Raw genomic sequence first — 14,538 nt, 5'->3', positions numbered from 1 at the left:
TTTTTTTTTTCCCCTCTCTCTCTCTTTTGTTTTTGCATTCTAGTGTTTTCAGCCAGAGTTGCCCTGGGCCAAGTGCAAGCAGCCCTGGAACACCGATCGCTGCATCGAGGACACCTACCGCAAGAACAAAAGCCTTTGGCTGGCTGCCAACGCCTCCAACTTCACCTCCCCCGTCACCGAGTTCTGGGAGTGAGTTACATAAGACCACACACACACACACACCTGCTACCTACTACATACCTGTTCACTTGCATAACCGTGTGCAGCTCCCCTGCTGAGCGTCATGCTAACAGTTCAGCTACGATGGATGCCCTGCTCGTTTGAATGGTGTCACTGTGAAGAGATGCCCACAGACTAACAGAGGTGTTTTTCTCTCTTTGCGTTGCAGACATAATGTGCTGGGTATCACCAGCGGTATTGAGGATATCGGTCCTGTTAAATGGGACCTGGCCCTGTGTTTACTGCTCGTCTGGGTCATCTGCTTCTTTTGCATCTGGAAGGGGGTCAAATCCACTGGAAAGGTAAATCCTTCATTGCTGCTTTACTGGTTGTGCTTTGTTCCTCCTCATCTTGCTAAACTTGGGAAAAAAAAAAAAACAAGAACCGACTTTCATCATTGCTGTATCATAATCAGAAGGGAAACCCATGACAGCCTGATGCTCATATGATTTCTTCTGCGGCCTGACCAAATACAACAACATAAGTTATGCGCCGACCTTTTTTTGTTTTTTTTACTGCAGGCCTGGATGAGCTGGTGACACATGAATCCCTGCTGCTTCTTCTTCTTCTTCTCTTTTTTTTTTCTGACCTAGAATCCAGAAATGCAATAATAAGTTGTCAAAATAAATGAAAAACAAACGCGCTTAGCCGCATTCGCGTTAATGTGTTTTCAAAAGTTTCGATATAATTATTTACACAAGACTCGGTGTGTTTGCAGAACTGAGCTCCGCTCGTGCAAACTGTGGCAGTAACTCTCGGGAGGAAAGTACTGTCCTCAACATCTGGATCCGTTTAGCGGTTGTTGTTTCCCCTCTGCGCCGTGCAGCATCAACAAAAACATACATTTTCTGCAGAGAAGGTTTATTAAACCTCCTGTCAGAAGTCAACGGCTAAATGGAGTTTACAAATAGCAGTGTGTTGGGGGGAAAAAGTGGACTAATGGGCAAGAAAATGGAGGATTTTTTCCAGAAATAAATATTTAAAACATAGAGGTGGCTAAACATGATTAGATTTTGTTGCTAGAAGGACACGAGGCTGCAGACGTTTGACTTATTTTTGAACATATGCATAAAAAAAGGAGGTATTTTCTGCATTTTTTTTTGTTCTTTCCAGATTTATTTGCAAGATGCACTTCAATAAATGGTTTTGACTTAGAGGATTACAGTTTTGTATCAGTACTGGTCTATTTAATGAAGGGGATTTTCTGCATTCTCTAACCTTTTCATCAAGCGCTGCAGGATAGACTGGTTTAAAAAATAAAAAATCATACAGGGAACATTTCAGACCACATTAAATTGCTGCTACAGCAACAACTTGACCCGCGATCAATCCCAGACTCCGCTTTTTATAGCCTCAACACACACTTTATCGATCGCTCGGACCTGATTTATGCTTTCTGGTCGCTCCAAGTTGTAACTCTGGTAATAAAGTCACTCCAACAAGGCCAAGTGTGGTCACCGCTCTCCACATAACAGATACTGATACGCTGCTATTGATTTAAGGGACAGCCTGTGGTCTCTTGTTGTCCTCATCCAAAAATAACTTGCGGGATTCGCGCATTCGTCAAGCGATATTTGCTGTGATTACACCAAAGATATCGACCGGCGGGCCAAATAACAAACGAACGTGACCGCTTTTGGAGAAACCAGCTTTAACGGGAGGATTCGGAGTTTGTTCCCAACATATTTGACCTTGCTTCTTTTTTCTTTTTCTTTCCCCTCCTCCCCTTACCTCAGGTGGTCTACATCACAGCCACGTTCCCATTCGTCATGCTCATCGTGCTGTTGATTCGTGGCGTGACGCTGCCGGGTGCTTCCGAGGGCATCAAGTTCTACCTGTATCCCGACCTCGCTCGCCTGAAGGACCCAGAGGTAGGTGCAAGAAAACCTGAGCTCCACTCTTTTGGAATCAGACGGGTTTTATTGCCGAGTTGATACGAGGGATCTCACTTGGTGCATAACAGGAAGTCCCCCAAAGTAATAGAAATGCTTCACATGTGCAGGACTAGTTCATCTGACCTCTGTGCTTCCCCCTTGCTCTGCTAATACGACAGTAGATCTTATATTTGCTGCTAAACTAGATGCATATTCACTGTTGCACATGTTAGCTCTATTGTGAATGAAAACAGGAAGTAAAAGAGGGGAGGCTTTTATTTTCCTAACTGGTAGCTCTAGCATCACTGTGCATGCGACCCCCTCATCAGCAGGCCTCAGCCTTTCTGTCCCCACTCCCTCCCCCCCGACTCCCCCACTACTCTTTAACAGGTGTGGATTGACGCCGGCACGCAGATCTTCTTCTCCTACGCCATCTGTCTGGGCGCCATGACGTCCTTGGGGAGCTACAACAAGTACAAATACAACTGCTACAGGTGAGGCGTCAGTTTTCAGTGAGGGAGGGGGGACTTAGCGGTAGACGGGGGAGGCGGGGGGGAGACAGCTGGGGAGGGGGGTGACGGGATCCTTGTGTGTTCATTAACAAATCCTCCTCATGACATATGTGTGACATAGGGACTGTTTGCTGCTGGGAGCCCTCAACAGTGGTACCAGTTTTGTGTCTGGCTTCGCAATATTTTCCGTCCTGGGCTTCATGGCACAAGAGCAAGGGGTGGACATTGCTGATGTGGCAGAGTCAGGTACGAGGGTTCTGTAAAGGCGGCAGTGATGGTGGGCGCTGCTTCCTGGTTAACAAATTAAACTACTTTGAAGGAAAAAATAATAATAAAAAAACAGCAACGAAACCCAAAAACAAACAAGAATTAGCCCCAAACGTTCAATTTTTTTTCGAACTGAGTTGTAATAATTTGGAATTGAGTGGATTCCCTGATTTAATGACAAATGACGGCATCGGAATATGGAAGCTTCCGCAATCAAACACTCCTTGACAAAAGGCAGAATGTGAGGAAACAACATTTGTTAGCGCTCTGGGAAGAGGTTAGCGGTGCGATTCATGCTCAGTGCATCTTGTGCCAGTGAGATCTTTTTATTTTGAATCCCGACAAACTGACGTCATCATCGGTTGTGGTTCCTGTCGATCTGAGTGACACTTTTTTTATTTTTTTTTTGGCATATGTGGTCATTAGCTTGTTCCTATTGTCTCACTCTAACAACTAGAACAAGCAACTGTATCTGTTTTGTCCTGTCTGTTCACAGGGTCCACATCCAGATAGAAAAAAAAAATCACAGGAAAACCCAAAGAGAAATTAGACCAGATTTTAAGCATTTGGTTTCATAGCCACAGGGTCTTTTGGAAAAAAATTACATATTCTTGCAACCACAAGTGCCAACATCTTTTCCATGGGAGTATTTCTCCGACAGTATATTGGTGGACAGCGTGACTTTGCTCTTGCAAGCAATGTTAGCCCAATTTTATTAAGTCACGCCGGGTTTTCGGACAGAATCGCACAAGGTTTTAATTTATGCTTGTTTTTCCAAGTCCCTAATCAGATACTGGATGGCAAAGGATGATTGATGACTCGTTCTATTAAAGTCCTTGTTTCTTGGCTATAATCGACATGCTTCACTTTACATGTTTACGATTTAACCCTCTGAACCCCAAGCACTTATTTTTTCCATTGTGAGCTCTTTTTCTTCCTGGAGCTGTATGGATAGAGCACCACAACGACTGAGATTAGAGAAAACTTTACAATGTCTTTTGTGCAGTAAAGCAAAGTTACGACGCCATAAATCAGTAAAAAAAGAAAAGGTTTTATCTTTGAATGATTCAATTTGCTAAATTAAACAAAAACTAAAAAGTCCCAAGATTTGTTTTCATGTGACTGTTTTTTTTTTCATTTTTACAGAATCTACTTCGTGCAAAACATTTTTTTGGCAAATTTTGTAAATGAAACATTTGAAGCGATTTTGATGAAATCTAAAAAATTTAGGCTTAAATTTGGATATTTTTCCCGATAAAACTATAAATCAAAGATGAGCATTGAACAGACTGTTGGAAAGTTAAAAATCTGTAGATTTTTTTCCAGTTTTTAGCTTCTTTCTGTGATAAACTTTTTAATTTTAGTGTTTTTTTTTTTTTTTTTGTAAGAAAGTCAACATGCCTTTCAAACCCGCTGGTGGGTTTTAGGGTTCAGAGGGTTACGCCATCTTGTTTGGCCTTTAATGAGACATGAGAAAACCTCAGATACTGTCAGCGGCAGGTGTTTTTGGCTCCATTTGCTCCATTTAATGCTCTAAAATCAGCCAGTTTGACTAAAGAAAACGCAACAACTGTCCACGCTGGTTGAGACAAATACATTACACAGTTCTGTAGTGCCAACTCCATGTATGTAAGGTCCAAAGTCATCGTTCTCTGGTGTCGGGCTTCACCACAGGAGACTAGAAGGAGCTAGAAAGACCCCAGTCCTCCTGCAGAACACCACATATAGATAACATGGAGCCCAGATGTGGAGCCTTAAGACGTGTCTCCATGTGTTTTGAGTGTTAATAGCAGAGCAGGTCAAGTAGATAGCAGAGTATCTGACTATCCAGCTCCAGCGAGGTCATCAAGCCCTGCCAGGGAAGCAGATTATCAAAGTTCAGGAACATCTCAAGTATGTCTGCTTTAACCGCGGCTGCTTGACGCCGATATACCAGACAGATGAGCGAATGTTATCTGCATGACACAACAGGCTGATATACAGAGAGCAGGATGTTTTTTTTTCACTGTGCAATAAGTTTTAAAATGTTTTTGTACAGTCAAGTGTTTTCTGTGATGTCATGAGTTAATATACTAGGTTTAACTCTCTGCAAAGCGTTTTCCCTCTCAGGGACTGGAAGTCGGTACTATTTTTTTTGAGTCAACGCGGTGTTTGGTTGGATGCCTTGTCATAATTTGCTACATAAATGGAACACATTGACATATCTTGCTATCAGCTGCAATGCTGTTTTGCTGTTATGGCTGCTTCCTTGTTCCTTGACTTCTGTTTTACAGTTCCCAATGTAGCATCGATGTCAAATTAGACCTCATAAAAAAGAAGAAAAAGAAAAGCCTTTGCTTTTTATTTGACCACTCAGTTTGCATCTGCTGCTGTTTTGCAACGGCCATTTTGCATCCCTCATAGAAAGGGTCAGTTAGGGATGCAAAATGGCTCAAGTGGCGTAGGTGTCGACGTACCGAAATTATTTAAGAAATTAAGATGTGCTTGATTTGCCTTTTTATTTTGCAGCAGCAGCAGCAGTTGAAAGTGAATCAAACACACCTTAAGCAGGCTAAACCTTTCGTTTATTTGCTGTCATGTTTCACGGTGGTCTTTTTTTGGTAGCAACAGCTAGTTACAGATCTTTACAAGTGCATCACGATTTCTCTCATAACTTACTTACTTCCACAGAGATGCAGCTACACTATACTCAGAAATGTACAGTTAATATTGTTCTGTTTGCTGTAATTCCTCTGTTTTCTTTTAGTGCATTATTCTAGGATGTCCTTGTAACACATGTTATTGTAAAACGCTACGAAATCATGTCACGTGTTAAATGCTCATAGTTAGTGATGTGTCATAATGTGTTGTCGTAGGAGGTAAGTAAACCAGCGAGTTAGACTTTACACATGTTTTCAATAGCACCTAGTTACACACATAAGACACACACACTCTTCAGTGTTATAGCCGAGCTTTAATCCTGTTTTTACATCTTGCTCTGCGTCTCCATTGTCTGGGGCTTCTTCTTCTCCCCCCTACAGGGATGCAGATCAGATGAGCTCATCATATGATACTAATGTTGCCCCCTCCCCACCTCCTCTGTCTGCTCTTACCCCCCCGTCCCCGCCTCCTCTGCAGGTCCAGGCCTGGCGTTCATTGCCTACCCTAAGGCTGTAACCATGATGCCTTTTCCTACACTCTGGGCAATCCTCTTCTTCATTATGCTGCTGCTGCTTGGCCTCGACAGTCAGGTGAGTCGCCGTCGAGCATAAATGAAACATTTGCAACTTTCAAACGGCTTCACGGCTCACCGGACGGCGCTTTAATTAGCATAAAGTAGATGTGCAATCAGAAAGGATGATAAATAGTTAAACATTGTAGGTGTCTGTGTTTGAATGCACGTCTGCAGTCGCTAAAATGGCCACTGACCCTCACAGGCCTTCGTGTGAAAGCAAAAGCGCACACATCCTGAAAATAGCCATGTGTAGTAGTCGCTCAGCCTTCCCAGAATAAAGCTGCGCTTCACGTCGAGTCACACTTCAATACCTCACAATTCTGTGAAGTGACAACAGTGAAATCTGTCTGTGTTTAACCGCGCGGGGGGTCTGTGATGCTGCTTTACGAGCGGAAACTAAAAGGATCAGAAGCGCAAGATGTAATGCTGAAAATCTGAAAGTGTAAAATAGCAGCTCGGGTTGTCGGTGGATGTGAATACGACTGTGGTTTCTGATAACATCACTGTGTGTGTGTGTGTGTGTGTGTGTGTGTGTGTGTGTGTGTGTGTGTGTGTGTTCTCTCACAGTTTGTGGAGGTGGAAGGGCAGATCACATCACTGGTGGATCTGTATCCGTCCTTCCTAAGGAAGGGATACCGCAGAGAGGTCTTCATCGCTATCATCTGCTGCATCAGCTACCTGCTTGGACTTACCATGGTTACCAAGGTAACAGCACCGTCGCAAGCGAACAAAACAACAGAAACGTACACGGCAGCAGTAGTAGTCGTAGCCAGAGCACATGTGGGAGCGCCGACAGCATCAGAAAATTCTCACGGTTGTAGCTCCACAAACAATTCAGCTCCACAGAAACCCGTCGTCCAGCATCGTCACCTATTGATAATCTCATGTATATACTGTAGCTGCTGACCTCGTTCCAGCCCGCAGCTCAATACAGCAGGAACAACAGCGTTCAGACAGCTATTAGTGTCGATCCCCGGAGAGATGACAGGGGGCTATTTATACTGTCAAGTCATGAGAACTTCCCATCCCTCCTCCGGTATTATTAGATACAGTAGAACTGATATAGCTTTTCCAAACCTTTGTGCTTCTTCCTCCTCCTCCTCTTCCTCTCCTGTTTCTGTCTATTTCTGTTTTCATCACGTCTTACTTTGTCCCTCCTCTGTCTTCTCATTCGCTTCCATCGTCTCGTCTCCCGTCTTAAGAAATCTAGTTCTGCTTTTTCTCCCTTACTGTCGTCATTCTTTCTTTTTCAACCCTTTTTCTAACTTGTAAATGAAGCTACTGACAGTTTAATCATACAGACATTTAAGTTTGAGTTTTCCTGCACCTTTCCTGCACCGACAAACACTTTCCAACAGTGCTAATGTCACAGCGTTGCCCTGCCGTTGCTTAAAGCGACGCCTCCATCAGTGTTTTTCATCCACTGCAAAGTTTCAAATCTTGACCTTTCAGTGAGAGTCCGCAAGTCGACTAGTTTTCTAAAATGCGGTTCAGTTGCACGGCATCCGATGGACCCTGATTTCACAGCTTCCATCTTCTGCTGGCGAATTCCCCGCAGCAGAGACCAGCCAACATTCTGGCAGATCTGAGTTACACAATAACAACTTAAGCTCTGAAGGTCTCACAGTTTGTGAGAATGTTTTACCAAATACCAGAAATGGCAGATGGCGATCAGTAACTTCCCCCTCTGAGTGCAAATGCTGGGTTACACAATACAGTTAGCATAACAAGACATCTAGTTTTTTTTATTTTTGTTATTGTTATTATCTGCTTGAGTTTGTGCGAGCCCGTCGAGGCTGTTTTACTGGGACAGGAGGAGCTGCTTTGATGGAATATCTATAGATTGAGTTAAGAAAGCAAATTGGATCTTTAAAATCAAAGTGTTTGATGTCTGATCGTCCAACTTCTGTCTCCAAGACGATCCTCTTGTCTTCATCCAGCGTCTGTTTTCCTCTCAGACCTCCCAGCCGTCTGTTCTCACACAACAACCTTTTTCACTGTCATCCTGTTTTCTGCTCTCCGTCCCTCCCTCCTTCCCTCCTTCCTTCCCTCCCTCCCTCCTTCTCTTCCCATCCCCCCCACCACCACCACCTCCTCCCTCTCTCTCTTTTTCTTCCTCTGTTGTTCCCATGACAACATCTTTTTATGGCTGCGTTGGCCTGGTTCAACTTTAGGATTCCCATGATTGTTAACAGTTTTAACACCGGACACACACACACACACACACACACACACACACACACACACACACACGTGGACCCGTCTCACGTGCGGACGAGTCGGCCGCCTCACGTTTACGCCGCGACACTCGAACACACCGCCGCGCGACTTCCTGCGTACACTCGAAGCTGCAAGAATAGAGATGTGTTTTTTTCTGTTTGTGTGTCTTAATTTTTAAACCCTTACCGTCTGCCTTCTTGTCCTCCTGCAGGGTGGCATGTATGTTTTCCAGCTGTTTGACTACTATGCAGCTAGCGGTGTGTGCCTTCTGTGGGTGGCATTCTTTGAATGTATAGCTGTTGCCTGGGTTTATGGTGAGTACCGAATAAGTCATGTGAACAGTGTAATTAGGATTTTTTACTACATGTCTTGAAATGTGTCCATCTAGTGCATGTGTCGTCAAAGAAATGGTCAAAATAGATCGCACTAAACTAAACCTCAAAGCTCTTCACATGGAAGGCTAATTGGTGCAACTCCAAGAAGAAGGTCAATTACCTAAATGTTTGCAGTTATTTTTTATTAAACCTGAGATGTTGGTTACTGTTAATGCATTGAAACACAGAGGAAGGTTTTCCTACCTATGCTTTGTTGACGTAAATGGACGCTTCCCTTCCTGAAAGTCTAGAAACAACAGCAGGAATTGCAAATGTAGTAAAGCAGCGATAAGAACAAGACGTCAAGCAAACGCGTCAACATCAGTCATCCTGCATTGCCTGTGAGTGTCGATGGATTCTGTGACTGAACAAGCATCCTGTTGTCTTCGCAGGCGTTGATAATTTCTACGATGCGCTTGAGGACATGATTGGCTACAGACCAAATCCTTGGATGAAATGGAGCTGGTCTGTTATCACTCCTTTACTGTGCATGGTAAGAGCTTTCTACACATCCAGTAAAGTTCCATCAGCTGCAGATGTCTACCCGGTGGAAGAGTTTAACTTCTTCTTCCTCTTTTCATTTCAACAATTCATCTGCTTCCTTAAAGTTACGCTCGTGTCATCGTGATCTGTCGTTTTATGTGCATTAAATTAAGATTGCTGCTGAATGACTGGTTAAAAATAATGTTCTGTTCTGAATGTAAATGATTGCTCCTCTTCCACTCCAGGGCTGCTTCATCTTCTCCTTGGTCAGATACAAGCCATTGACGTACAACAAGGTGTACGAGTATCCTGACTGGGCCGTTGGAATAGGCTGGACTCTGGCCTTGGCCTCCATGATCTGCATTCCCATGGTGGTGGTCATCAAGATCATCCGATCCGACGGGCCGCTCATTGAGGTGGGTGGATCCGCCATCTGGCTGTTCGCTCTGGAGCTGTCGCATTAAAAAAAAAAAAACATTTAAATTTAATAAAAGAAAGGAAAAAAATCTGCAGCTTCACAGGATTTTTCCTGGAAAATATTTACACAAGTGCAAAAACAGATGGTAAATAAACACATGTGGATAATTATAAAATGTATGTTTCACTTGTGCAAATATTTCCTTTTTATTTAATATAAGAAACTGTTCAAATCAAGTTAAATACTGTAAACATACTTCCAAAAATAAGAACAATTAGTGACAGTAAAGTTTTCACAACCAAAAATACAGTTTTTTGTACATTGTATCAGTAACTGTTATTTCTATTAATTTAATTATATGCATATATATATTTTACCACATGTGTTATTGGTAATTTCAGTGTTTTTGCACATTTAACTATCCTTCATTAAACACTAAAAACTTAAAAACCTGCAAGATCTCTGGCTAGAAATGGTAGAAAAGGACTTTTAATAAAGGAAAATGTATTTTTGAGGATATATTAATGTGATTGTTACTTTCTATTATTTTTTTTTTTGTTGTTTTTTTGCACTGCATGTTTTAAGGATCGGTCAGATCAGTAATGGAGTATCGACTGGCCTGACTAGGTTAAAAAAAACCCTCTCAAAAAACAAATTATCTCTTAAATCACTTCTTCAGATTCTGGTTTTGTAGGTTGGCTTGTATGTAATTGGTTTTTAATCCAGTTTTTAAGCTTTCGCCTCATTCTAACCCTGTTTAATCTCCTGTTTTTGTGTTCTGTCCCATCTCCCCTCTTTTCCCTGTTCTCTTCTCTCTCTGCATTATTGCTCACTCCACCTCCATCGCTCCTCCTCTTCCTCCTCCCTCCCTCCCTGCAGAGGATTAAGGCGGTGGCCGCCCCGGTTCGCGGCGGGGCCAGCTCCCGGCCCGCAGACCACCGTGGCCCCAAGGAGCTCACCTACCCGCTGGACCCCAACGGGAACAAGGGCCTGCTGATGAAGGCTCCCACCCACACCATCGTAGAAACCATGATGTAAAGGAATGAGGCGGAGGCTCTCCATGAGATCGCTCTCTTCTCCTCTCCTGTCCTCTGAAATGCTTCTAAAGCTAGCTAGCTTTCTGTCTGTCTGTCTATGTCTGTCTGGTGGACTGATAAGGGTTTTAAGGAAAAGAAGAAAAAAAAAAGAAGTTTCACTTTTCAAATCTTTTAGGAATACTTGGGAAGTAGTTTGCTGTTGGTGGTTTTCTTAAGAGGGTAGCCATCACATTTCAAATCTATTTCTGAATTACTCACAAGCTGTGTTTTTGTTTTTTTTTTCTTAGTGTTTTTTTTTTTTTTCCTATAAGTCGATTTCATGTGACTACATGCTCCGCCGTTGTCTCGTTTGAAGGCAATGTGGCAAATTAGCACCAGCCTCTGGTCACACGCTGGTTGATTTCTGTTTGTTCCACCAGCTGATTCTGCAGATAACCAGCCATTGTTCTTAAAAAAAGCAGGAAGAAAGCGGTTATTGAGTCTTGGAATCAAACAGCGTTTTGTAGCCACAAAAGATAGAAGAAAAAGTTTGATCATGGAGCCCCACAAACAGATGTTTTGGGAATGTTTTTTTTTGCCTGTGATACACTAATCCGAGGGCGCGTGCCATAGGGTTCAGCTTATTCTATTCCGCTGTGTTCAGTCGAGGCCCTGTTGAGATCGACAGGTTTTTTGAGGCATTCCCCCCATTTTAGTCATCAGGATTTCTGAAATCAGCTGCACCAGGCAAGACTTTTATTGTGAAATGCAACTAACCAAACATTGATTCAGATCAATCCAAATCAAACTCCGGTGGGAAGAAAACGTGACAAATCAAATCTCAAAACAAAAATTGCAAAGCTGCAGCCACCGGAGTCGAATCCATTCCCTCGATCGCCTCGTTTTTTCCCCCTCCAGCTGTAATCATGGACCTGCCACATTGGCAATAATGAGCAAACTGAAAATTCACCCTGTAGGTCACGAATGCACAAAATTCCCCGTGCTGCTAAATTTTTTATCTTTTTTTTTTTCTTTAGAAATAATCAGAAAAATGTATCGTTAACGCAGCCGCGGTAGCTGCTGCTGACCCTTATCGAACCAGAATCCTGGTTTTTTTAAATGCACCTTAGCACAAATATTCCCATCTTCCATAGAGAGAACACGAGCACTGAGACGGCGACGGGGAAACCTGCTCCTGCACAAAGAGAGACGTATCTGAAAGGATTTGAAGTGTGGAGGTTGAACCCTTGAGTGTGTTGTCTGTGGCGTACTGTACAGTAGTAGCTAATCAGTCTATCTATATCTATCTCTTTATCTATCTCTCTCTGTCCTAGACCAGTTTACAGTACATTAGTGACTGCACTAGGCACTCTTGGCTTAAAAATTTTTTGGATTGGATTTGTTTTATTTGCTACAGAGGAAGATACATTATTATTATTATTAGTTTTTTTTTTTTCCTCTGTCAATGTTTAGATCTTTTGTTTTTTTTTTATTAATGTTATTGGTATTCACTATTGAATTGCTGTAGTTTTACATAGAAGAAGGAACACTTCTTTCATCTGGTGAAAATACTAAGCTATTATACAAATCATACATTTACAATGGCAGCCATTGTAGTATAGTCCTCATTCTACTTTTCTTCTGCCTTGGTCCTGACAATTCTGCCTTTAGCATCACATAGAACATACAATTGATTTTATTCCCAAATATTTTCTCTTGGTGGAGGGTTATAGGGGCTTCAAACAGCAGTTTACTGCACAGTCGGGAAAAAACCAATGGGGATTCTACAATGGCTCCATCTGTACATTTGTAGGTGTTGGGGGTTTATAGCTTTTCCTCTTCTGTAAATACCAGTGGACAGTATTTAATTTGGATAAACTCAGCCAGACGGGGCTCTGCAGCCAGCGGTTCAACACCATGTCACCAAGTCAGCGACTCAAAGCAAGCCCTGGTTGGGCAACACTGCCAACAAACCAGCCGGTGTCGACTCGTCTGAGTGTCAGAGCTCCCTCCCAGACACTGTGAAACGTGGCAGCTGGCTGCAGACAGATTTAGTCAGTGACTGACAGAGTTTGGTCTTTTCCAGAGTCACCATGTTGCTTCACCTCAATTAAAATGAGCGATAAGGGGCTTCGTTTCAAGCGCAAACCGTTCAAAAAAAGCAATTAAATGGTCCAAAAAAAAAAAAATGCATGAAAGTGCAAGTTTTGCGAGTCGGGCAGAATCGCCCGTCCTCGTTTGGGATTAGAGAGCAAATAAAATGCCAGACTTTGTGGGATCTTAAAATGCTGCAACAACAAAAAAAAAGAAGAGGGAACAGTTGCAATTTAATACTACAGCCAACTGTCCTTTTCTCTTAGATGAATATATATTCTTGTTTTTTTCCGATTGGACGTTTCTTGCAGCAGACAATTAAATCTCCTTTGTTGAGAAGTTGAAACGAGCAACATCCCAAACTCGCCCCGCGATACACGAGCTGTATCCTCGACGCTGGCTGATTTTTTTTAACAGTCGTGACGGCAGATTCTACATCCATCACAATAACGAGGGGCCATAATACTGATGATGGGAACCGTTACCAACCGAGAGCTACGACAGTCACCGCCGCTATCCTCATTTCAATATGTCTGTGTTAACAAGGGGTTTCCCACGTGTATGTGTCACCAGCGACCATCCACTCAGGACCTTTCTCTGTAGTGCTTTTGTCTACTGTATAGCTGCATTAACCCAGCGTCCCAAAAAAATTAGACTTTTTAACTGTGGGTGACAAAGAGCCGCGGCGGTAATAATCAAAACCGATGCTTTCATCCAGCTTGAAAGGCCGTGAGGGCAGCTCTTTGCCGCGTGGAACGGAAAAAAAAAATAAAAAATCACACCTCAACTGCCTATTTTATCCACAATCAAAGGCAAAAATCCAGAGAGAGTGAGTGGAAGTGAGTCTTTAATGCACCTTATTTGTATAATTTGGATTTCATATCAAATGATGAGGCCAAAAACAAATACTGCCATCTTTTTATTCAGGGTTCTCAGTGGCCTCTCCTGTAACAGCAACAAACAAATATATCGGGATACTGTCGACACACTCTGCTTTTGCTCTCCCAGAAGCAGACACATTGAAATGCATACAGTTATACAGTAAACACACACACATTGCAGGAATCCGACCAACAACTCAGCATCAGAAGCAACAGCGAGACCAGGGCCTCATTTCATGGTTCATTTAAGCTCTGATCATTTATTTGTCAGTTTTGTTTTTAAATTTTATTTTATTTCTTCAAATAGAATAAAGTAGTCGATATCATTAAAAGGGATTTGCGAAACCAAATCCGCAGCAGACATCTATTTTCATACAACTTTTTCCTATATAAGTCGTCTTTGTACAGCTAAGCTCCCATTTTAATACAGATACAAAGCTTCATTTTAATCGTAAACTTTTGTACAGATCTGGCTCTTGGTTCCTCTGAAGGATCTTTGCACCGAGGAGAAAAGAAAAACTGTCGACAAAAAGCGGTCAGAACAACCGGACGTTTTAAAAACAGTATGCAAACATGATTTGTGGCACTTTCATTTGTTTAAAATTGTGCACAATTCCAAGAAACAGCTGCCAGTAGCAAAGCTGAAAATGAACTCTCTATTGGAAAGTGTAAAAAATCTCCCCTAGTGCTAAGATCCTTCTTTTCATAAGGAAATACGGACCAGAAATAATAACTAATGCAGTCATTTATGGGTTTATTCTGCCTCTCTGTGTGTATTTACAGTATGTACCAGCCCCTCTGCCTTCTTACACTCCCCGTCAGTTAGCCTTCGTAAACCATCCGTTGACCTGAGCTAACCGATTTTGTTGATTTCTTTTTTTTCTCAGAGATAAAAGAATTTGCAAGAGAATTGAAGCATTAGCGATGCACAAGTTTTTACCGCCGAATGTTGAAATGTGAAAGTCG

General features: G+C 42.5%; 1 protein-coding gene across 2 annotated transcripts in view; it reads left to right on the top strand.

Annotated features, from left to right (window-relative positions):
- LOC103364884 (sodium- and chloride-dependent taurine transporter-like) overlaps nt 1-14,240 on the top strand; it is a 33,615-nt gene extending 19,375 nt beyond the window's left edge. For both annotated transcript variants that reach the window (XM_008292170.1, XM_008292169.1), the window contains exons 5-15: nt 44-189; nt 389-521; nt 1,956-2,090; nt 2,484-2,587; nt 2,727-2,851; nt 5,990-6,102; nt 6,654-6,791; nt 8,518-8,620; nt 9,073-9,173; nt 9,409-9,579; nt 10,461-14,240. In XM_008292170.1, the coding sequence (XP_008290392.1) occupies nt 44-189; nt 389-521; nt 1,956-2,090; nt 2,484-2,587; nt 2,727-2,851; nt 5,990-6,102; nt 6,654-6,791; nt 8,518-8,620; nt 9,073-9,173; nt 9,409-9,579; nt 10,461-10,619 (1,428 nt within the window). In that variant the 3' untranslated portion in view covers nt 10,620-14,240. The remainder of the gene's footprint in view (nt 1-43; nt 190-388; nt 522-1,955; nt 2,091-2,483; nt 2,588-2,726; nt 2,852-5,989; nt 6,103-6,653; nt 6,792-8,517; nt 8,621-9,072; nt 9,174-9,408; nt 9,580-10,460) is intronic.
- Nucleotides 14,241-14,538: the final 298 nt, after the last annotated feature.

The sequence above is a fragment of the Stegastes partitus genome, unplaced genomic scaffold (genome assembly GCF_000690725.1).
Source record: "Stegastes partitus isolate 25-593 unplaced genomic scaffold, Stegastes_partitus-1.0.2 Scaffold789, whole genome shotgun sequence".
NCBI lineage: Eukaryota > Metazoa > Chordata > Actinopteri > Pomacentridae > Stegastes > Stegastes partitus.
The sequence above is the reverse complement of the archived record's forward strand: the minus strand, read 5'-3'. Positions and strand labels throughout refer to the sequence as shown.